This window comes from Condylostylus longicornis, unplaced genomic scaffold (assembly GCF_029603195.1).
Source record: "Condylostylus longicornis isolate FDR11 unplaced genomic scaffold, ASM2960319v2 ptg000027l, whole genome shotgun sequence".
NCBI classification, from domain to species: Eukaryota; Metazoa; Arthropoda; class Insecta; order Diptera; family Dolichopodidae; genus Condylostylus; species Condylostylus longicornis.
The window spans coordinates 5,156,991-5,181,367 of NW_026577996.1; the positions used below are offsets into that span (position 1 = coordinate 5,156,991).

The 24,377-nt window shown below is 28.9% G+C and overlaps 1 protein-coding gene across 2 annotated transcripts in view; it reads left to right on the top strand.

Annotated features, from left to right (window-relative positions):
- The window catches only part of LOC129607419 (tyrosine-protein kinase Drl-like), a 63,242-nt gene that overhangs the window by 14,601 nt on the left and 24,264 nt on the right, over positions 1 to 24,377 (top strand). For both annotated transcript variants that reach the window (XM_055518441.1, XM_055518442.1), the window contains exon 2: positions 13,453 to 13,914. In XM_055518441.1, coding sequence (XP_055374416.1) covers positions 13,809 to 13,914 — 106 coding nt within the window. In that variant the 5' untranslated portion in view covers positions 13,453 to 13,808. The remainder of the gene's footprint in view (positions 1 to 13,452; positions 13,915 to 24,377) is intronic.

Genomic DNA, 24,377 nt, shown 5'->3' on the forward strand with positions numbered 1-24,377 from the left:
ATAAAAGAAATATTATTATGAATGCAAATCAAACATGTACGAATGTAAACCAAACAAGTATGAATGTAAATCAAACAAGTATGATACAACGACATATTCAACATGACAACACCTTTTTTTTTAAATAAAATTAATATTTCATTTATTTAATTGTTTGTAGTCATAAATACCTTCTATAATTTTGTTTGCTTTTTATAATTTTACATATGAAAGGAAACAATTTTTATTGATATTAATTCTGGGAAACAATTATTCAATTCTATTGGAACTAGTTTAAAATTACACTAAAAGGCTAAAAAAACACATGTAAATTTATGCTCTATATTATTTAGTAGACAAAATAGTTCCTTTACTAAAAGATATTTCAAACCGGCATTATGCTCATACTACATTGAGCACAAGACACACTTAACCTTATCAACATTATAAAAATCAATTTTTTTTCCCCAGAACTATATATAAACATTCATTATATGTACATATATATACTCCGGAAATGTTTTAATAAACTTTATGGTTGAACCCTTTTTCAGATAAAATTTATTCAATAAAAGAAAAAGAAAAAATATCAGATTCATTAAGGTAAAAATCTTTAATATAAACATACCAATACAAAGCACTAAAGTAAATGCAAAAATTTTATATTCATACATGTTTAATTTATAGGTCTGTATGTACACAATTTTATATAAAATGATCATTATATGTTAAATTAACTTTGGTAACCATTTTCTTCTATATCTTAAGGGTTTTATATAAACAATTTTAATGGATTTAATTTCTCATTTACCTCATATAATTTTGTTACAAATTTCAAATAGATTTCTTCTTCTATATATATACGTACTTGTATACGAGTAATAATGTACAAGTCGCCTTCCTGTCAATCTAAAATAAATTTTTGAAAAAGCAAAGTAGTACATAGCTTTAAGATATTTTAACTATACACACGTGTTACATACATGTATGAAATATTCTTTTAATGACTGAAAGTTTACAAATATATAAGCCATGTGCTATATATGCATACATATTTGCGTCTGCTATATAAAAGCTATATACAGGAAAATTATTGTATATGTAATATGCCCTTTATAGTTTGAAATTGTCTATATAGACTTATTCATTTGATATACTCAAATTGGATAAGAAAAATATGTAAAAGAATTTTTAAAATTTTTTGCTTTTTATAGGTACTTAACATTCAGATTTAATTATAATTACCAGTTTCCATTACCACCAATTTTTATTTTTATTTTTTGTCAATTAAAAAGATTTTTGCGAAGTGAATTTTGAAAAAGAGTTTTCTTTAAATTGTACGTGAACTTATCATTGTAAATTCGTCAAAGTTAGTACCCATATTTTAATGTATTAAATAAATTCAATGTGTCATATGTGGAGCACAGTCCCTAAAATCGCCATTTTGTTTCAAGAAATACAAATTCAAAATAATAATTTAAATAACTCCCTCGAAAACAGCTACGGTAGTAATTATTGTAAAGTAGATACAGCAATTGTGATAACTCGATCACAAGTTCGAATTTGAATTACACAAAATTTTAGTTCGTATATTGTGGCAGGATTAATTCACATTAAAAATACAAAAAAAACAATGAAATTGTCTGCAATTTCTCACCAATATTAGTAACATTACTTTCTTATTACAATGGCAGTGACTTGAACGACAGCTAGGCAATGTCTGTATTTAGTGTCTCCATCCCTATATTTAGTGTCTCCTAAAACACTGTATATTATCTTTTATTTATCTTAATTATATACTTATTGATTAATCATTTTTCTTCTCGTGAATCACACCCATAATTCGTCCTTTCTACTGTCTTTTTTCCATTCAAACATTAAAATATTAAAGAATTTCAGTTTAGCATTCCGTGGCGGCTTTTTTATTTCATGTTATTCTAACATACTTAATGTAAAAGAAAAACAAAAATTTATGTTTTTAAGAGACGAAAAACTGAAACTTCTTATTGAGTTGCGAATCAATTTAAAAAAAATTTTAATTTTCATGTTATTTTTTTTTTAATTAAAACATAAAATCAAAGCAATTTTTATGTAAAGAATTCACGCAAATTAGAAAATTTTTATACGTATACCACCTTTATAAATCTGTTTATAAATTGAAATAAAATGTTAGACTAAATGTCTAGAATATATAAGATGTCTCAATTATCTTTAATTTAAAACGAAAATATCAAAAACTCTCTCTAATGAATTAGTTAATGAAAAATACCGTACTTCTTTTAGTATCCATTTATATGCTGCCAATAGAGATATTGAGTTAATATTAGGAGTGATAAGTCGCTTGAATTCCATTGTTAAAAATAATACCACAAACTTCAAGAGTAAAATTTTCACTATTAGCGGTTAAGATATGTAATCACCCACAAGGCGTATTTGAGGTCTGCTCATCCAGCCCATAAAATTTACAAGTACCGTGACTTTTTAGGTCTAACCTCTTAAGGTGATCTTTAAGATTGCAGTGCAATATCAAAACGCCCCTGATCATAGAGTCCTAAATCGCCCCTGATCATAGAGTCTGAGAAATTCCTTTTCCGGTCGAAAGCTCCAGCATTCCGAACGTCATCTTACCATTTTCTTTTTTAATATTTCAGGAACCGTATGTGGTCCGACTCCACACAAAGATTGCGGGCCAATAAGAGGTGTGTTAGTTATCTTCCTCGTCATTGCACCGGCTTCCTCATTTCGTTCCACGCCCACATGTCTAGACCTTCAGCTCCAACTATGAATGAAATTTTATAAAATGAGAAAAATGAAATTATTTTTCCATTCCAATAAAATTTAAAATGTTTCTCAAATATTCTATAAATTTAAATTAGTTTTTTTTTTAAAGACTACGAGTAACACAAAAATTTTTAAAGAACACTCAATTGATTTAATTTTTATTAAACATAAAATAAAACATGAAAAAAATGCGAAAGTTAATAAAAAAAAAAACCGTTAATGTTTACTTACTTTTCATTCACAGTAACTCTTTTAATTAAAAATTGAAAGCGAATAATTTTTTTTAACTTTTTATCAAATCTTTGGAATTACTTTAAAAATTATCCCAAAAAATATACTCGTGTTTAGTTTTTTTTTACTGTTTCTAATCTTGTTCATTTTATTTTATGTTTTTTATCCTAATTTGATTTTCTTTAATTCTTCTGCCCTCAAAAATTCATTTCCCAAAAGGAGGAAAAGAAATAAAATTACAATTTTTTTTTTAGAAAATACGAAAGAAAGGCAAAAAAAGTAAAAAAAAAATATTTTCCTTTTTAAAAACTTTTCACTCGCTCAAAGTTCTCTCTGTCTCTCTCTCTGTAACTTTCAGTTTTTATTTTTTAATTTTTTTTATCCCATGTTTTTATTATTGTTATTAAAACGATATAAAGAGCAGTTCTTTTAAAATAAAGACACCAGACGGAATTTTTTATGAAATCACTGTAAATAATTCACAGAGAAAAAAGCTGAAGCAAGTAAAAAAAAAATCTAATCACATGCATGTTTCAAAAAATAAAATAAAACATTAAAAAAAAAATTAAATATAATGTAAATTTATTTTTGAATACAGTTATAAAGTTCAGGTCTACAATTCAAATGGTTTTTTAAATGTCAAAATGTTTGGATTCACAAAATAGAAAGTGAAAATTGAAATTCTCTTAATCTAATTTAAATCAATTATTCATTCAGAATTTGGATAACATAATTATAAACTATTCTAGAAAGAGAGATAGAGAGAGAATGCCAGAGAGAGAGATAGAGAGAGAATGTCAGGGAGAGCTCATAGAACATGGCCTATTTATCGCATTCCAATTACAAATGTATTGTTTTCTATTTTACCTACTTTTTATTTTATCTAATGTTTTGTTTTCTTTCGTGTAACTTCACTATCTCTCTTGCTCTTTTTTAGATCAGAGTTTGACTTTAAATACTGATCACGGATTTTATTCAATGAGAATCCCTTGACGTTACATTTTTTGCGTCGCAAATAACTCAAAAAATGCATTAAACTTTTATCAAATTTAAACTAAATCAAACAAAATTTAAATAATTAAAGAAGGTTGGTTCACTTGTATTTCAAATCCAGTCTAAGACTTGCAAATGTGTGAAATGGACTCATGAAATCATTCAACACGTTGAATAGTGCAAATTAGCCGAATCAAATGCAAAATATCTTCTTTTTCTTCTTCTTCTTCTTCCTATTCTTTTCTAATTATAGTTCGCCGCTTGTGAATTTAATGTCCAGAACTCGATCCATCTTTTCGGTGGTCTGCCTGGCGGTTTGGTGTTGCTTAACTTGTCATCTCTTGTTATTTTTGCAATGCGACCGTTTTGCATTCTAGAGGCGCGTTTATTCTACGCGCCTGATCCTACCACTCCTCCTGGATGTTACCCATCCTACCGAGTCTTGAACATTTAAAGTGTTTCTTATTGTAATGTGCGATTTTTCTAAGCGTTTTCATTTCTACTGTGCGTAAGTTGGTATTTGTTTTCCTCGTTTCAGCCCTAGTTTCCACTGCATATGTCATAATTGTCCCATGTGCTTGTTTTTCCATATAACATCGGTTAGACAAACACTGACTCTTGCTGCTTTCTTTATATCAAAATACGAGTATTTTGGCATAAATTAAACAAAGTCAGCCAATCATAATTTCAAATAATTTATTAATGGTATGTACTTATGTAAAATTTAACCTTACTTCGTTTATTCACAATAAATTTCTAAACCTGTACAGTTAAAATTTTCATTTTTTTTTTTGTTTTCTTTTTCAACATTTCCGGTTCCTAATTCATTTTACTCTTTTATGTACGTACACTTTATCGTTTATACTAGCATATATATATAAAGATTTTACCGCTCCATCAATATTATTTATAAAACATCAATGTTTCTTGGTTAATATTATTATTGAAAAAGGATTACTTTATTATTCAAAAGAAAAACAATAAAACAAGAAAAAAGTACAAGGATATTAAACATATTTATGTGTTTGTTAGCAATGGAATATAAAATGTACTTGGTTTTTATTTATTTTATAAAAGCTTAAAATCTTAATACATATTTATTATATTAATATATGACGGGTTGTGTGCCTGTATTTAAATATATGAATATTAAGTTCACTCATATGCATTAATATATACGAGTTTAAATGTAAACATACCATACACACGTGTGCATAATAATAATATGCTTTAAGAGCAAGAGCAACAAAAGAAGGAAAACTTTTGAGACAAGCCGATTTCTATCTTTTTCTGTTTTATGTGTTCTTTTTTAATTTTTTCTCTCTAACTCTTGTTCTTAGATTCCTTAGAGTAATAACAATACATGCATATCATATACATATTTGAATAAAATGGAATTAAAGTTAAATAAAATTCAAAATCCAAAAAAAAAAAATTCAATTTGTACTTTGATTAAAATCGTTACAAAAGTAGCTTTACTTTAGATGAATTTTATTAAAGTTTTAGAAAAATTATAATACTCATATGTATGTACGTATGTACGATACATATGTATCCATACAAGTATAAGACAGAAACTTTAAAACTTTTATATTTGTAAATATTAACAATTTTATGAAACACGTATGAGATTTTATAGTACGATGGTTTCGTATTTTGATTTAAATTTAAATGTCTTCAAAGTCAAATTAGAAAAGATCTTGATCTTGTCTCTAAAGCTATCGAGACAGGTGAACCGTCTGCTCGGTCTTCTTCCACCTTATGATTGAAGAACATGTAAGGATTGACCGAATAATGATAGTGTACGTCCAATACAGAGCACGAGTTACTCTATCGATTCTTCCTGGAAGATGATGTTCCCAGCTTAGATATTGATCCATAATCATTCCTTGATACTTGACCTACATGGACGGTACAATGATTGTACCCGACAGGAAAAACGGATGAAAACTGAGTAGTTTACGTTGTCTAGTAAATGGAACAATAACTGCCTTGCTAGAGTCAATATTATGGCCCCTAGCCTTTAACAATTCCAAATCACTCCTTTATACATGACCTTGCTGGACGGTACAACGATTATAGCCCCCAGGGAAAACGGATACAAACTGAGTTGCTTACGTCTACTAGTAAATGGTACAATAACTGCCTTTCCAGAGTCAATGCTAAGGTCCCCAGCCTTTATGCGGGCTCGAATGATGTTCAGCCTCCTTACATTCAGTCAACTGGAATATCATCACGCTTTCATCTAACAGTAGCGACTAGACCATCAGCCTAGTCTTGGACATTGCACACTGCATCAGATAACCTGTACAGAAGGCCATCTATCACCACACACCAAAACAGAGGTAATAGTGTCCCTCACATCAGTCTTTTCATCACATCATTATGATATTTAAAACTATTTTTTTCACTAAAATTATTTTAATTGCAATGAAATTTTTTTTAATGATTTCTATGAATTTTCAAGAATATTATGAAAAAGAATGTGTTAATTTGGACAACATACACATTCTTATCTTAATTACCTTTTAAGCGTGTGAACGGAATCGAACAGAAACAAGAAAACAGATTATTTCAGAATGAAAAAACAGAAGAAGAAAAAGAAACTTCATTTCTTTTTACAATTACAAATTTTAGTGTTTTTTCTTGTTCCCCTTTGGATGATAAAGCAGAAATTATTTGAAAAAAATTTTTTTTTAATATCTTTATTTTTTCAACATGGATATTTAAATTATTTTTCTTTTTTTAAATATTTCAATTCCAACTCATTCCATTTTAATATTTTGTTGCATTCATATTATTGAAAAAAAATGTGTCAGAATCTCGAGAGTTGTTTATATTTGGAAGAGCTATTGCCATTGCAAAATTAAGCACAAAATTGCAAAGAAAGCATGAGTATGAAAACCGTTCTATATACTCGAACATTACGATGAAATGAACTACTCGTAAACTTGTTCTAATGATCCCACACAAAATTAATTGATGTATTTCAATGCAGTTAACCGCTATGTTGAAACTCTCTCAAAAGCAGTCAAAATATGCTCACAAATAGAAATAGATTTGAACATTCAAATAGAATATGATATGACTATATGTAAGTTTATGTAAGACCATGACTAACGTGGAGGCGAACAATCGCAAAAGAACTGGCAACAGCTGAAAAAACTTGGGCAGAAATAAAAATATTGGCGCAAAATAGAGTTCGATGGAGAAATTTTGTGGAAGCCCTATGCTCCCAAATAGTGTGAAGTACGAAAAAAAATATGAATTTACGTGGATGCTCTTAAATATTGAAAGTATTATATTTATGTAGTGTATGTGGAAGTGAAACGGATAGTAGAATATACCTTGTATTCTCTCACATAGAGTAATTTGTTCTCAAATATGCTCTCAAGTGAAATGAGGTTTTTTTCCAAATATCCCAAAGTTGTTCTACCATTAACTATTAATAATTAACAAAAATACATAAAATTTAACTATTGATTTTTTTTTTCGCTGCGTTGCTATTAATACGAAGTTCAGGACATTTTGCCAATAAAAATTCGGAAAAAAAAGACAATAAAAGCAAAGAATAACAAAAACAAAGAAAAAAAATTATTTAAATAATTTTGATAAATTTTAAACAGTTCGTTGAGTTGTTAAAATTAACTGGAAATTTTTTATTTTTTTTTTTCTTATTTATATTTATGTTTTGTTATACATTTTTCTTCATTTTGTGTTCCCGTTATCCTGATCAATAATAAAAAAAAAAAACAAAAATAAAAGGGAAAAATATTTCAAATGACTGTGATATCCTGTTCTACATAAAAAAATATTGTTATACTTATACAATTTTGTATAACAGAAGGCAAATAATAACATGCCCAGATATTTTAAAATCTCTCCCATTCCTGTAAGAGGGAAGGAATTTTTATATACGTATATACACGCGTATATAATGTATATGTGTGTATGTAATGGATTCCCCTAGAATTATTTGTTATTTGCATTTATTTATTTATATTTTTTTTTTTTGTTATTATTTGCGTTTTAAAATGGTTTGAGGAGGAAATATTCATTTCTAGAATTATAACTGCTTTTCAATTTTATCTCTGTTTATAGCTATTTTACATTTTATTGTATGTGATTATTTTTATTGAATAAAAAAAAAAAAAAAGAATGACAACTTCTATTATTACATTCATTCATACAAATATTCTCATTTATTTTCTCTTGTATGACATTTTGTATCATTATATAAATACGTACATGTGTAAGTATCTAGACAGATGAAATTGTTTACAAAGTCAACGTTATGGAAGTAATGGAGATTTGATTATGTGAGTGATTTTTTCTTTTTAAATATAATTCTGTAATCAAAAATTTCTCTTCTACATTTTATTTTGAATATTTCAAAGATAAGGTTTGACAGACATTGTGTCGAACAATTTGTTATTTCATTTAAAAAGAACTCGATTTGATTTCGGTAAGAAGTAATTTCCATAACACTATATATTCCAACAAAATCATTGTTAATTTATTAGAAATAAATGAAACTAAATAGTTTTATTTATAAAATTAATTTTGGTCTAAAATTAAGGTTATCGACCTCAGGACGCGCTATTACATACTGGATAAATACGCCAATATACACATTGAACTTTATTAAATAAACTGTGATCATTTTAACTGTATATTATTATACATACGAGTATTTAATAAGTTTATATGAATGTTATACAAAAATAACTGATAATATTATAAAGAAGAACAAAATACATTTTATATATTCTTGTTTCATATTTCTACCGCCCCCCCAAAAAGGTAAATATTTGATTAAATTTTTATATTATAAAATGTGTATATAAGTATTCGCATCATCAACATTGACAATATTATTATAATCTATATATGTAAATATTATTTGCATACGAAATGTAAATATTGTAATAAAAATAAATGTATAAATTCCATCGTCAGCAATGTTATTATTAAAGTCCGGAATCGCATTCAAAAAAATATTTTATACTAAAATAGATTTGGCGATAGTATTTATAGTGATATATGAAACTGTTATATGCAGAACAGTATACATATAAGTAACTGTTATATGCAGAACATTTATCCGTTTTATAGAAAGTACGTAATCTGCAAATTGGTAATCGAGAATCTCAGCGTTCAAGCAAGAGAGGACTTTTCTAATGAAATTTAATAATATTATTGTGATATTATTTAATGGTGTATAACACTGTCAATTTAATACTTTTCACAATTTTACAATACTGCCAACTGCACATTTTCAATAAAAGAATAGTTGAGAGATGTGGCCGCACATATTTATTCTTTATCAAATGGTCTTTTATTATTATACGGGAAATAAATATAAAATCCTTCTCATATTTTAAATTTGTAGTTTCATTAACAACTGGAGAAATGAAGTTCTGCCTGTTATTGTCTCTCAAATGCTTGTTGCGAGCGCAATTGCAATTCGGAAAAATTTTCGAATATTCGTTTTAACAAAAACTTAAACGTATTTTTGAGAGAGGATACAAATACTCTCTTGCGTGAAGATATCAACATTAGCACACAAGGAACGCTTCAAATATGTTCATGTTATCAATTCAAAATTCTGTTATTTTTTGTAAGATTTGAAGAAATAATGAAATTTTTTTGTTCTAACGAAAATTTCTCACTCAATCATGTTCTCAACTTCCTTCATACACATTTATAGTTAAATACTTTATATTCAAATTCATTTCTCAAGTCACTTACATACTTACATTATGTAGATGAGTAAATACATAACATTTTACAAAAATATTTACATAAGTGTATATTATTAATATTATAGATTCTTGATCAAATGTTTTCTTTGAATGAATAATAAAGTAATTAATTTATTGGAAATTTAAAGGTATATTATCATGTACATACATACATAACGTATTTATATTATAAAATAGTATGAAATGAGAAAATTTTCTTTATACGAGAACAACATTTTCTCAATTTTTATTCTAATTTTTCCTCAATTTGAAATTTTTCAATTAAAAAAAAATCATATAAAATTTATACAATCATAACAAAATGAAAATTGTTTTATACACCTGAATTTCTTATATGCATACATTACATACACAAGTTTGTATACTTTATGCACATTAATATGCAATACATACACACAAGTGCGTTTAAATGTATGATATACTCAGAAAATTGTCAAAAACTCTTAATGAATACTTTTATAAATGTTTCAGATTTTATATAACATTATGTTATGTTTTTAGATACACGTATATTATACACACGTATATGTACATATATGCATTTAATTAGTTTGAAAACATTACAAGAATTACATGAATATTTTGTATAATGAAAATTTTAACATATTATATTAAAATTTTATTAACTTCACAGGATAATGTTATATGAAATTCAATTGAAATGTAGTAGAATTTGAAATATTTTATAAATATTTTTCTTGTTTTTTTTCATATTTAAATAAAATTATTAATAATGATGATGATGTAAATTAAGTATAAATAAAGATTTATTTATTAGGGGAATATTTGACCTAAAAAATAATTTTATATTTTAAGTAATATGCATTTTATAATTTGTATAACACTGAGAATATTATCATATATAGTACAGGTACTTAATTAATATGTGCATTTAATACTTTAGTAAAGTATACTAAATTCAGTTTTGTTTTCAAATAATTGAGTAAAATTTTGTAATATAGTAAGGATTTGATTATAAAAGACAAGGTTATTCCATGAATTATTAAAAGTATTTTTAATGTAAGTGTTATATTTTATATTAAATGGTAGAATTCTTGTGACAATTATATTATTTTTGCGGTATACCAATTATTCAATTAAAATATTAATATAATAGTTTACTGTTATGGCAAAACAAATAATTACGGAAGTGCGATGCGAGAAAGAAAGAGCGTACAATATTCATTAAATTCTAATACAAGTTTAGAATTCCATAATTTTCAAAATGAGTAAACAAAGTTTGTTTTTGCCTGTCATTTTAGCTGATTCATAAATAAAAATTTGACAGTTTTCAGAAATTTCAATTTTGATGGCTCAAAAAGCAAAATGTCGTTAAGGTTTTTTGTTCGTTCGGAGAAATTCTATCACTGCTTTAGAACATTCCTGTTTCGGGAGTACTGTTGAGTCTCGAACACCTTGTATATCAATAACAATTAACACAAAAATTTAATTGAAGCCAATATTTAAAAATCAACTTCTATATTAAAGGCGCTTTATGTTCACCCCTTTCCACAATTAATCGACTCACAACACCACAAAAAATCAAAAATTTTATTTCATTTTCCTTGTTATAATTTTTATATACAAATTATACCACAACTATACTATTAGTTTGTAAATGAATTTCATATAAAAAATTCTAAATCAATGTAAAAATATGCACGAGGGTTGGTACTATTTAAAATATTTTTGAACAATAAATATTTACTGTTTCCAATCTATAGTCAAACTATATTCTATTGTTATAACACAATTATAGGGTAAAAAAAGTTCAAAAGAATGTGCCAGTGTCAGAAAACAATAGCACGAATAGTTCTCAAATTTTATTGGTTATATTAAATTTAGTATAATAGTTTTCATTTCTACAATTTTTTTTTTTTTTACAATACATATATTGAAATGTTCGTGTTCGAATCAATTTTTATCACTCAAAAATTAACATAATATAGTTTAATAACATCACAGTTATAATAAAAATATTAAATACATTCCTATAAAAATTTTATGATTGTAAGGAATCATAAAATATTTATGAATTTATCAATAATATTTTGAGATTCGAATAATTCTTAAATTTCATTATTTTTTGATTTATTATTATTCTCTGTTTTATTAGCATTAAATCACCCTGTTTATAGCATTTATACAGTATAACAATTAATATTATTACTATTGCGAATTTTTTTATATTCTTAAAAACCATCCTCTATGATGTTTAAATGAATGAAATCGAAATATTAAATTTTATATACATACATATATATATGTACATATACATATGTATATGAGAATATTTTATTAATTTTTTTGACATAAATTAAAATTTTGATTGTCTTAATTTGATTTTTTTATTTTTTTTATTATTTTTTCCTAATATTGTTCTTGTTTTTTCGATTATATGCACAATAATTCTCACTAATGGAAGTGACATACTAGAGCAAGAGCAAATATTTATACGCAGTATGTACTACTACGGTATTGAAACTATAGAACAGTATAGAACAGTATAAGTATAGTGTTTGAATGATAATAGTAATTTGACAATATTCTCATTTTATATGCATGAGAATAGTATTTAATTGCGTTTAATCTCAATTTTAATAGAATGTTTTATATTAAATAAACTTTAAGAAGAGATAGATTTTTACTGATTTTAAAAAATATGATTTCATTCTGACTAATTTTCAAATATTTTGATGATGACTGTTATAATTATAACTTATTCTTATTGTTTAACTATATTTTCTGTATAACTAGTTTGTCTGACAATTTGAGATTTGATAACAATCTGGAATTTTACTAAAACGAATGGGTTCTATTATTTTTTTGAGACTCTTGATAATATTACTCAACATTTTCACTATGGAATGGTGGTAGAATTTTATTTGTTAATATTTTAATATAACGCCTAAAAATAATCTATAACAATATCGATCTCGTAATAATAAATTTACTCATTTGCCACATTCATAAATTTACATAATTATATTGTTCTTTACATTACAGTCTCTTTAACTCTTCTGTTTATTTCAACTCATATATTCTCAAGAGTCATATTAAAACATGTTTTTTCTCTACTTAACATACACTCATTAAATATATTTGTACATATACTTCATATCATATTGTGTTTTACATAATTTAATAATTAAATACAATGTTGCAAAAATAGTGTTGCCAGTGTTGCCCTTTCAAAAATACCCATATTTTCCCTTCGCAAACCCTACTTTTTCCCATACAATTTCCCATTAAGAATTTTTTTGTTTATCCCCAAACATCTAGCGTTGTACTTAAATAAAATTCGTATTTAATCATATTTTCCATCGCATAACTTAATAATTGAACTAAGTACTTTCAAATTGTAATACGAGTAATACTATATATCAGTTTAAGAGTTTCAAATAATAGGAATTTTTATTATTGCTCAAGTTTGAAATGCATTATAAAAAAGGAAATTAAAATAAAAAAAAAAATGTTAATGAAAAGTTTTCAATGGGATTTCCCACAGTTTTCAACCTTTTTCTCTTCAGTATTGCCATGTCGTGGGAAATTTCCCATATGTAGGGAAATTTCCCACAATTTGGCAGCACTGATGCTATATACTAATTTTATATGTATAGGTGTTTACTATCTTGCTTTTTTTTATATAATAAAATTATAATTAACATAAAAAAAATTATTTTAATATTTATTTTTATTGCAGGACTACACACAAACACATACCTACAACTAACTGTATAACACTGCCATTTTTAAATTAATACATACGTAGGTATACTATGAAAATGTTAAAAAATATAATTCGATTCGAAAAATTCGAAAAATGAATAAAATTAAATGCGAAAATTTTAAAATAAACTTTTATTAAAATTTTACCAATTACTTATTATACGTATATAAAAATGAAAATTTGGAAGAAATATCAATGATATTATTAATAATAAATTGGAATAAAATTGAGATGAAATTAAAAAAGGAGTAAAAATAATAAAGGATATTGTGTATATATAAGAGAAGGAAACAAATGATATTATATAAGAGAATTGAAATTATAAAAATATGACAAGAATACTGCATTCAGGATTTTATTGTTTATGGTTTTTTTATTTAACACACGGATATATAAATATATTTATGAGTCATAAGGAAGTTAAAAAATTAATGGGTAAGTTGAAAATAAAAATTTTATTTTTATTATTAGATCTTCAAAAAAAAAATTTAGTTTATTGAACCTTAAGCGTTTTTCAGTGAAATTTTTTAAAAAATTTTACAAATGCGGAGAATTGAATATTTAGTTGCATTTTATTCCCCAATTAATCCAAAATTTAACTGAAGTTCCACATAATTTGTTACATATAATGAAATCCAAATTTAGTATGCCTATATTTAATAATAATAAATGGTCGTCAAATACCTGCATGGAATGAATTGGTCGTAGGCGGCATCTTCAAATTTTTGTTCAAACTAAAGTAGCACAGACTAAGTACATTAGCTAATAAGCCATCGCCAGCTGTATGCTTGGAAATGTGAACAAATTTCTCTTTCTTGCCTGCTATCTTCATTTCAACAGCTTCAGGTCTTGTAGATTGTAGATTTTAAATGAACCTAGTGGGACAGGAGTAACCCCTCAAGCCACCACAGCCATTCTTGACTTATTGTAGCCTCCACACGCTCCCGCCTATAATATCCTCGTCCCAACCACAAAGCCGGAGATATCCCTAAGGGAGGTGGACAACAGTTCCCGAACACTTAAGGACCCGTGCCAAAAACAATTGCAGCGCCGAACAACCAGTGCCTGATAGTCGCAGAGAATGTGCATGGCGGTCTCATCGCCACTCCCACAAAATCTGAACAGGGGGGAGCCTGACTTCCCCAACCTATGCAGGTGGTACTTCACTGGGAGGTGCCCCGTGAAGAAATTCGCAATAGTGCGAACCCGGATCCTGTTCATCCCCAGCAACTCTGCGGTAAATCCGCTGGAGCACGCCGAAAGAAACACCTTCGCATGACGGTATCCTTTCGTGTCCCACCAGTGACGGCCGCATTCCGCCGCAAGCAGGCAGGTAAGCCTGGCCCCCCCGGCGGAAGAAGGCAGACCGCAGAAAGGCAGCGGCTGCACAAAGTCAGTCCCAGATCCCCTCCACGCCAGCCCATCGGCAATTTCGTTGCCCGGATGGCCACTATGACCCGGCACCCAAATGAGCGTGGCTCTGTTCTCCTATCCCAATTCCTTAAGTGCAGCAAGGCAGCCTTCAATATATGGAGGTGCAGTGGCGGCAACCCGATCACCACCTCCAATGCAGAGGAGCCGTCCGCATTGTCCCGGTCACTCTCAGGCAGGCCAGCCTCTGTAGCTTTTCCAGATCGGCCCGCACACCAGTCTGCTGAGCCTTACGGCACCATACTCTCGATAACTCTATCTATATGGGTATTCCAGGAGAGATCATCCACTACAATGGACCACAGGAGGGGCGAAAGAACCCCGCCCTGCGGACACCCTTTTGCAGCGGAGATGAAGAGTATATCGTCAGCTATGGTGGACTTAATAATCCTATCCTGTAGCATCCGATTAACCCATCTGCTAGTCGTCGCATCAATCCCTTGTGCAACGACTCACAGATGACATGATATGGGGTGTTGTCAAAAGCTCCCTCTATATCAAGGAAGCAGCCATCTGCTACCTCCCGCACTTCCAGTGAGTTTTCAAGGACATCCACCAGACTCTGCAGAGCGAGTGCAGTAGACCTTCCCGACTGATAGGCGTACTGAGATTCATGCAAGGGATTGCTTCCCAGTGCATCGTCCCGTATAAATCTACCAATCACTTATTCCATTGCTTTCAATAGAAAAGAAGTAAGGCTGATTGGACGAAAAGACCTTGGGTGGTTGCGTGGTCGCTTACCCGCCTTCGGAATATACGCCACTTTAGCCACCCTCCATGCCTGAGGGATGTAACCCCAAGCATAGCTGGCACGAAAAATTTCCAACAGTGCTTGGGCGATATGTTGAAAACCCCTCTGCAAAAATGCAGGATATATCCCGTCATCACCTGGAGATTTGAAGGGCCTGAAAGAGAAAACAGCCCATTTAATCCTGCCCATCGTGAAGACAAGACGGAATCGTTGCCAGTCATCCCTACTTTGCCAGGATGCCCTCGGTTCCATTACCGCATTTGAGTGATTCCGAAGAATCTCCGAGTCGGGAAAGTGCGTTGACGCCATGAGCTCCAACGTTTGCTTTCCGTTCTCAGTCATGGAGCCACCAGGCCGTTCCATTAGGCCCAACCCGCTAGCATACTTTTTGGAAAGCAGAGTTCATCAATGCTCTTGCAAAACGCCCTCCACGAAATTCTCTTCGCTTTCCTAATTTCTTTATTGTATTTCGTGAGTGAGTCTTTATACTCTTCCCACGAACCCGACGCCTTGGCCTTATTGAATAGCTTTCTGGTCTTTAGTCTAAGCCTTGAAAGCTCTTCATTCAACCACGGGCACTTCCTATTGCTCCGCCTTGGCTTAGCTCAGTGCAAAGGGTGATGTCAAGGACCTCTTCCCTAATTCCATTTATGGATGTCGGCCTATTGCCCTCATTCATAACCATTAATTTATTGCTATATATAAATTCAAGTAGGCACTCACCTCTTTTGTTTATATTACTGCTCCCCCAGACGGTGTGGTGGACATTGGCATCACTTCCTATTATAAGTTGGAAGTTCCCCCTTCCACAAAAGTCCACTATATCTTTTAGTTGCTCGTCCGGGTGGGCACAGTCTCCCGGGAGATAGAATGACCGCACAATGAACTCTGTCCAACCCCCAGAAGACTTCACGTTCACCAACGCAGCTACCTGATCCTTAGAACAGTAATCTGGAATGGGAAAATATGTTAGCCTTTTACTAAACAGAATGCAAGCCCTAGGCCTGTCCCCAATTGTATTATCATACAATAGCTCACCTGTTAGGCCCTTAACATGATCCTTCACTATGTAAGGCTCTTGGATAAGGACGATATCGAGGTGATCCTTCATAAATCTATGAGCAAGAACATCAGTAGATGCCCTAACATGCTGTAGATTTATTTGGACGCACCTCACAGCCATATCATTTCCTCTGGCTCTCGTCTATGGGCTTTGGCCCTTTAGACAAAGGCTTTACATGAGCCTTGCTACCCATTGCAGCCTTTTTACGCATCTTGGTGGGCGCCTGCCCTGCCATAGCCTCTTTTGCCGTCCTAGGTGCCACACTAGCCCCTCCAACAGCAAATACCGAAGCAGTACCGGGCTTCCCAATGGACTTGGGCCCTTTTGGTTCACCCGGGACGCTTGTATCCGGCGCGCTTCAGGTCTTAATGCATGGGTTATATTCTGGAAGCTCTATCATTATTTGCTGTTATTTTCCGCATTACGCAGGTTAGATTTGTCGTTGAAATCTGAATTGAAATTTTTGACCTTAACATTTAAATATACGTTGTATGAAAATATAAGATTACGGCAGTAATTATAAAACATTATATAGGAACGATCGCATGTATAAAAAATTTTAGGATAATAAAAAATTTCTACTTATATATTTAAATTCTATTACCCCGGGGGTTACTATTGAAAAAAAAAGAAATATTATATTCTAAATATAAAATGTTAAAAATTAATTTACTTCTTACATATAAATTTATTTATAAAGGAAATTCATTGCCATATCCTTAAGTAATTTATAGGAAAATTACTTAAAATAATTTTGAGTTTTTCATTATAACCTTGATGTTTCTCTTTTTTTTTGCAGCAAATGTCAATTTCAATTGAAATAATCATGTCACTTATACAAAATTAATGATAAATGAATAATGAAATTCAATTCTTTACAAAAATTTCTCTAAATTAACCTTAAGCACCCAATTAGAAATAATTTAGAATATTGATTTCTTTTCTTTTATTTCAATTTTTAGCAAACAAAAAAAATATGGTATAATGCTTAATGAAACATAATAATTTATGTGTCAACTTAAGATTTTCTTAGAATTTAAATATAATTAAGAAAGCAGATACTTTTCCTAGAGCAAATATTCTTTAAATGAAATCTTTTGCTAAATTACATACATATATATTTAATATTCAATTACAAAGAATTCAAATATTTTAATAATTCAATTTTGTTCTAAATCAATTTCGATAGTTTGGCTTTATTATAGTACTGAATTACATGGCACGGAGGGGATCTGGGGCTGACTTTGTGCAGCCGCTGCCTTTCTGTGGTCTGCCTTCCTCCGCCGTGCGAGCCTGCATGCTTGCGGCTGAATGCGGTCTTCACTGGCGGGACACGAAAGAGTGGCCCGGGGCATACTCTTGCCCCATTCAAATCCCTTGAAAAATCTACAATCTACACCGTCTTTTTACAAAATTTTTTAGCATATTAACTTATACCAAAAGATACACTGAATTTTATACTTGTATGATTTGAAATCGTGCAAATCTCCCACATACTTCATATACTAAAACTTCCAGGATTTAATTTCCAAAAAAACTGTTTTCTTCTCTCCACTACAACTCTCCATTATAAGTCTCCAATATGCAACAACTTTCTATTACAGCTCTCATCCTCTCTCTTTCCCTATGTTATTCACAGAAAATTATATTATATACCTACTACAAATATAACAAAGTATCAATTTACAAAATTTATTCCAATTTTAATTTTTTTTTTTAATGAAATTCCAATTTTATAAATTATGCGCATATACATACAATATTCATTTCATATATGTACGTACATATGTACGTTTCAGTATTCGTGCATAAACATATTGTATTTATTTTATATTTATAAATTAAGTAGTCATTATAAATTTTGATATACGAGTATATCTAGCTAGGTAATAATATCTTTTGAAATATTATAGTTTTCCATAATGTACATAGTTTTCATGCCTTAAAGTATATATACATTCATAATATATTTTAATAATATTTTTAGTCCCTAAAAACTAATAGAAGAACAAAAACAATAATTTATTGAAATTGATTCATAATGACATATAATTTAGGAATTCATAATATATTAAATAATAAAACACTCAAATGTCATACATAATGTAATAATAACAATATTTGTAAAAAAAGGGTCACTCACATTGATCTCAAAATTGATAGAGAGAGAAAGAGAGAGTGAGTCGGAAAAAATTTGTAAAGTAACTTAAAATTTATCTTAAAAATAAAATATAATTAACTTTCTTTGCTCAGAAATGGTTGAAGAAATCTGTATAAAATTTTCACACTTCAAAATCTAAGTAAATAAATGTAGGGATTATTCAATTCCTTTAATCAGCGTAATCAGCATAGAGCTTGCCTTGGTAATCACATAGTTGTAGCGATTGGAGAATAATAACTTGTTATCAAAACAAATCGCAGGTTTTTAAGTGAATCAATCCTACCAACAATTTTACCATTTAATGTATTATCTGAAATGATTGGTTGTCTTTGTCTAAAATAACACACTATTTTGCACTTACTGACGTCGACTTTCAAGTTATTGGTAGGTATTAAACCTGCATCATTTATAGAACTGCATCATTTACGATCCTTTTGAAAATTTTAATATCATCCGCATTAATTATTATTTCACTACAGTTCCAAATAAACACAAACTCATTAGCAACAATACCATCAGACCCTGGAAAGAGGCTGGAATTTAAATTAGGGAGGTATTTTTCAACTGTTACCGCATTTGTCGTAAAATTAGAAAAAGTGATTTATGAAAAATTATTGATGTATCGAAAATCAACTAAATTCACTTCAAATGAAAAAGAAGAGTCCGATTCGACAGAAAAGTCACGAAAAAAATGAACAGTAAGTATTAGTTGAGAACGGTGGCTCGCCTTGCCGGGCCTGTACAACCGGAAGGTGCGAATCAGAATCAACCACTGGAATGGTTGCATACGACTTTGTTCTCCAACAAAATGTATGCCTATCTCACGACCGGTGGCATGGAACTGGGTACGATTGACAAGTCTCAATTCGAGGTTGCTGGTAGGTTTATTCACTGGACCTTGTCTCTCGATGGTTCATTTAAAAAAGATGAGGATTTGCCAGTGAGATGAGATGAGGAAAGATGTGTTTTGCCAGTGCGAGACGGTGACTAGCCTGTGGCTGAGATATTTAGGAACGGCTGTGTAGCACCTGTTATGTCTCGCGTCTTGACTTGATAGGTATAGGGCTAAGATGAGCATCACAAAAGATCTTATTCGCCGACGTGAGAAGAGCCATAAAGCCCCAAGTGGAAAAAAAAAATTTAGTAAGTTTTTCAACTAATTTCTATGGCATGTTCCATTAACTATATTACATTAATTGAAAAACCTTTCCGAAAAATGAATACATAACGAATTTGTAAGTATGACTTTGAACGGTCATTATAATAAAATAAATATTATTCTACAATATAAATAATTTATTTTATAAATGCTTGGCGGCATACATTTATTATTTTATTTTTAATTTTTTCCCCCTGTACATACACATATACTTATAATTTGCCCAATGGAAACAAATTATTATTGATAATATAGGAATGTGGTTACCAAAATATAAAATGTTTTAACAATAAATTATTGTCCTTGAGCTCTAATTATACTGATTGATTTTTTTTTTTGTTATTGTATATAAAATAATAAATAATTTTATGAATATTTAATCTAGGATATCATTTGTAAAAATTTTTTTTTTTCTATTAATTCAAATAATAGACAATGTACACAATTGGGAAAAAAAATTTGTTTTTAATCATGTCCATTAGACTATTAATATGAAATTATAACTATATTAAAATAATGTTAATATAATGGCGTCTATTTGAAATTATTTGATTTAGAAAATTAAAATAAAATCAAAAATATAATAATAATATATTAAAAACAAATTGATTTTTATGTAATGAAATGATTTTAAATATTATTTTTGCATTTACGCATTTACGCATGGAGTAATTTAACAAAAAATAATTTGGAAAAAATCCGCAAAGCCTTAAATTATTAACATCCATACAAGCTGAGAGAACCCAGCTACAATAGCTACTTAATAAATTACTAGAATAACAGAGAGAGAGAGAGGAAAAGAGAAACGGGATGAGAGTGTTATTTTTTATTATTTTACTATTGTGTTGTGGTGTGGTATTTTTGAAATCATGAGAAGGTAATTTTTCTAATAGATTAAAATCTCATTGTATCACTCTTTACAAAATACCTGGTTATGACAGTGAAATTCATGCAGTCCGTTATAGAAGTATCGTTCTGTCAGTCTTTTTTTCATTTCTAAGGCTTATTGCATGTTACAGCGACAAATATTCAATTTATCGAAAAATTCTCTCTAATTTTAAACCTCGTTCTTTTTTAATACAGTTTTTTCACGATTAATATTTTGATGTGATAAATTTATCACGATTCTTATATTCAACATCTTAATATTATAGAATCGCTATATTAAACATCCTCTCAAATCTCTCTTTAAATTTCTCTTTTTATCCATTCTTTTTGTCACAATATTCTCACAAACGTTTTATTTTCATAATTTTCACTTAATTTAATCACCTTATGGTGATAAAATGAAAACTTTTGAATGACAAATTGTTATACCGTCTTATAATTCAAAAGAAGTATTACGGCACAGCTGCACAAATTTCTTCAATTATTATGAATTCATAATATTATGTCATATGACCCAGTTTTCGTAAATTTTATCTGTTTATTTATATATATAGTTCCATTAGAAATTACGCCTATATACGAGTATATTTATGCAAAAAGAAAACTTATTCAATGAATATTAATTAAACCCTCGTGAAAAATATCAAAATAAAAATAAGAGAAAAAAATATGAGAATTTCCGAAAATTGACGAAAAATAGAATTTTCTATTTTTCTATAGAAAAGCAATAAAAGAAAAAGATAAATTTTCTTGTCAACTTAACAAATAATTTTTTATTTTTGACAAAACTCAATAATATTCGAAAGTACGAGTAAAACAAAAGGAAAAAACGAAAAAAAAAGGAAAATTAAATTTTTTTTCTCGTCTTTATAAAAACTTTTCTTAAAGAAACCCAATTGATTTTGTCCAATTAAAAAAGGACATTTCTTAGAAGGAACGGGATGAAAGAATAACTCTTTTTCTTCCTTCGTTTTCTTTCAAAAATTTTATGTGTCAAAATATCACTACAAAGAGTGTCCGAAAATTTTAAAAGAAAACATTATTTTTTTTTTTATTTTATTTTAAAAATACTAAAAAAAAAACTTTTTTAATTAAATTGAATAATATAAAACAAAAGGAAGAAAAAGCTACTAAAGAAAAAGTCAACCAAAAACTTTTTTTTTTTAATTTAAAGGTTTGCTCTTAAATTTAACAGTGATGTGAAATTTTTAATATGTGATCGAAATTTCAAGAGATCTTATTTAGGAAGAGGCCATAAAATATAGACTAATCAAAATGTTTTAAATATTAAAAATAAACTCAGCGAAAATCGACTTAATTCGGTAAAAATTAACGTTTGGGTTATATCTTAGATAAAAAAAAATTTGGGATTGTGTCTGAGCTATACAGTGTATTATTAATGTATATGTGCAGAACTTTGTAAGTACAATTGAAATTTAGTTACTGTTTCAAAATACTATGAAAATATACGAAAATTTTTGAAAAGTGCTGTTGATTAATCGGTTGTGACTTGGTTCGTACAGCAGGTCCATCGCGTGGCAATTAGAAAAAATGTGCCGTTATGCTACCATCACCCCGTTAACCATGACTTCGTCATTGAGCGGACTATTACAGATGGTCTAATAAAGGAACATGGTTCTTTTGAAAAATCTATGTAAGTGTTCGATGATAATTTTCTCGATCATTCTTGCGACACATCACCAGGAGTCCATCCGATTTTCTAAAGTCATATTTTGGGGAAATTATTTTAGGTGCCCCGCATGTTTCCGCCTATGGCCGGTGCACAATAGATAATGTCTATCCAGTGTTGATGGAAGAAAATGTATCTCTTTCCAAAAATGTATCTCAAATAAATTTCAATTTTCTCATTTTCTTGTCATCTCTTTATGTATAAGAGAGTCATAAGTCAATACAATATTTAAGTTTTTTCATATCCACTAAAATACAAAAACAAAAATTATGAAAAAGAAACAAAAAAAAATAAAATTAAACTTAAGAACAAAGAAAAAATTCACTTGTTTTTCTCTAGTTTTTTATTTATAACACAAAATAAAAAAAAAATATTGAGAAAAATTCACAAAATTAAACGAAGAAAACACAAAAAAAGTTTTCGAAAAACAATAAGAAAGTAGAAAGTTTTTAACATGAAAAATTTTTTGAAATTCTTTAAAAACTTTTATACTTTTATTCTTTAATCAAAAAATATGTTTTCTGTTCATTCAGAACATAAAATTTATGTTCGGTTGTGCATGTGTACATAAAAAAAATGAAATTGATTATGCATTTTTATCAAACCGAGCACATAAAATAATGAGCTCTGCACAATATGTTTGAATTCTCTCACATATACGTTCAATCTAACATACGCTAACTTTAAAACTAAAAGATTTCCTACATGTAAGAATGTTTCAATATAATGTACAGAATGGAAACAATATTGTAATTCCTTTTAAAGGTACAGGCATAGAGGGAAAACTTTAGGATCTATACGTGAGTCACGGAACAAGATTTGCTTTGAACGAGATTTGTATAAAATTTATGTTGATGATATTACACGCTTGAATCTTTGTGGTTTAATTCATTTAGACGCTGTTGATGCTAATTTCAGGTAAACGGAACATAATCTGGGCCACATATACCATTGAATAAAGTTAAATGGGTTAAAGAAAAAATAAATTTTATTGGTGGGCAATAAAATATACACATCTTAAAATTTTTTCATATATAGGTTTATGATAATTGCAAAGGTATATGAATTAATCTATAAGTTGGTTTGATAATTAGGAAAAATATCACGGTATTTGTTTATTTTTTATCGTATTTTTTTCATAAACACACTCTGTCACATATGATATACCTTATTCCGGTGCGATGTGATGCTTTTCAAAGAAAAATATTACTTTTTTTTATTGGTGTGAAATTATTATTATTGCTGTCCTAATAGAAGAGAACCAGATTTATTGCATTGCGCTTGAAGTGCAGGAAATGTAATTAATAAGAATTTTCCAACCGAAAGAAGTTTCCAAGTTAAGGCACCCTTTATGTGTATATATCTATTTGTATAACACCAAATAACACCAAATTCATGAAAAATGAAAATCTCCCTAAAAAAAGTGGAAAAAGAAAAAATATTTATATTGTTTTCCATATAAAAAGTCCTTGATTCACATTTGAATTATTACGATATTGTAAAATACTAAATACACACATTTATACGCACCACTGTATATTATGTAATAATGTAAAAATCTAGAATATGCAATTTGGAACTAAAGTAGGACACTTGTATTCTCGATTTTGTTATATACATATATTGTGTATGTATATATATAAAATGTATACATACATTCATAAAATATTTTACATTACGTATAATTTAACAAAGACTGATTTATTGAGGAAATAATAAAAAAATATTACTGAAAATATAATATTATTGTGTCAT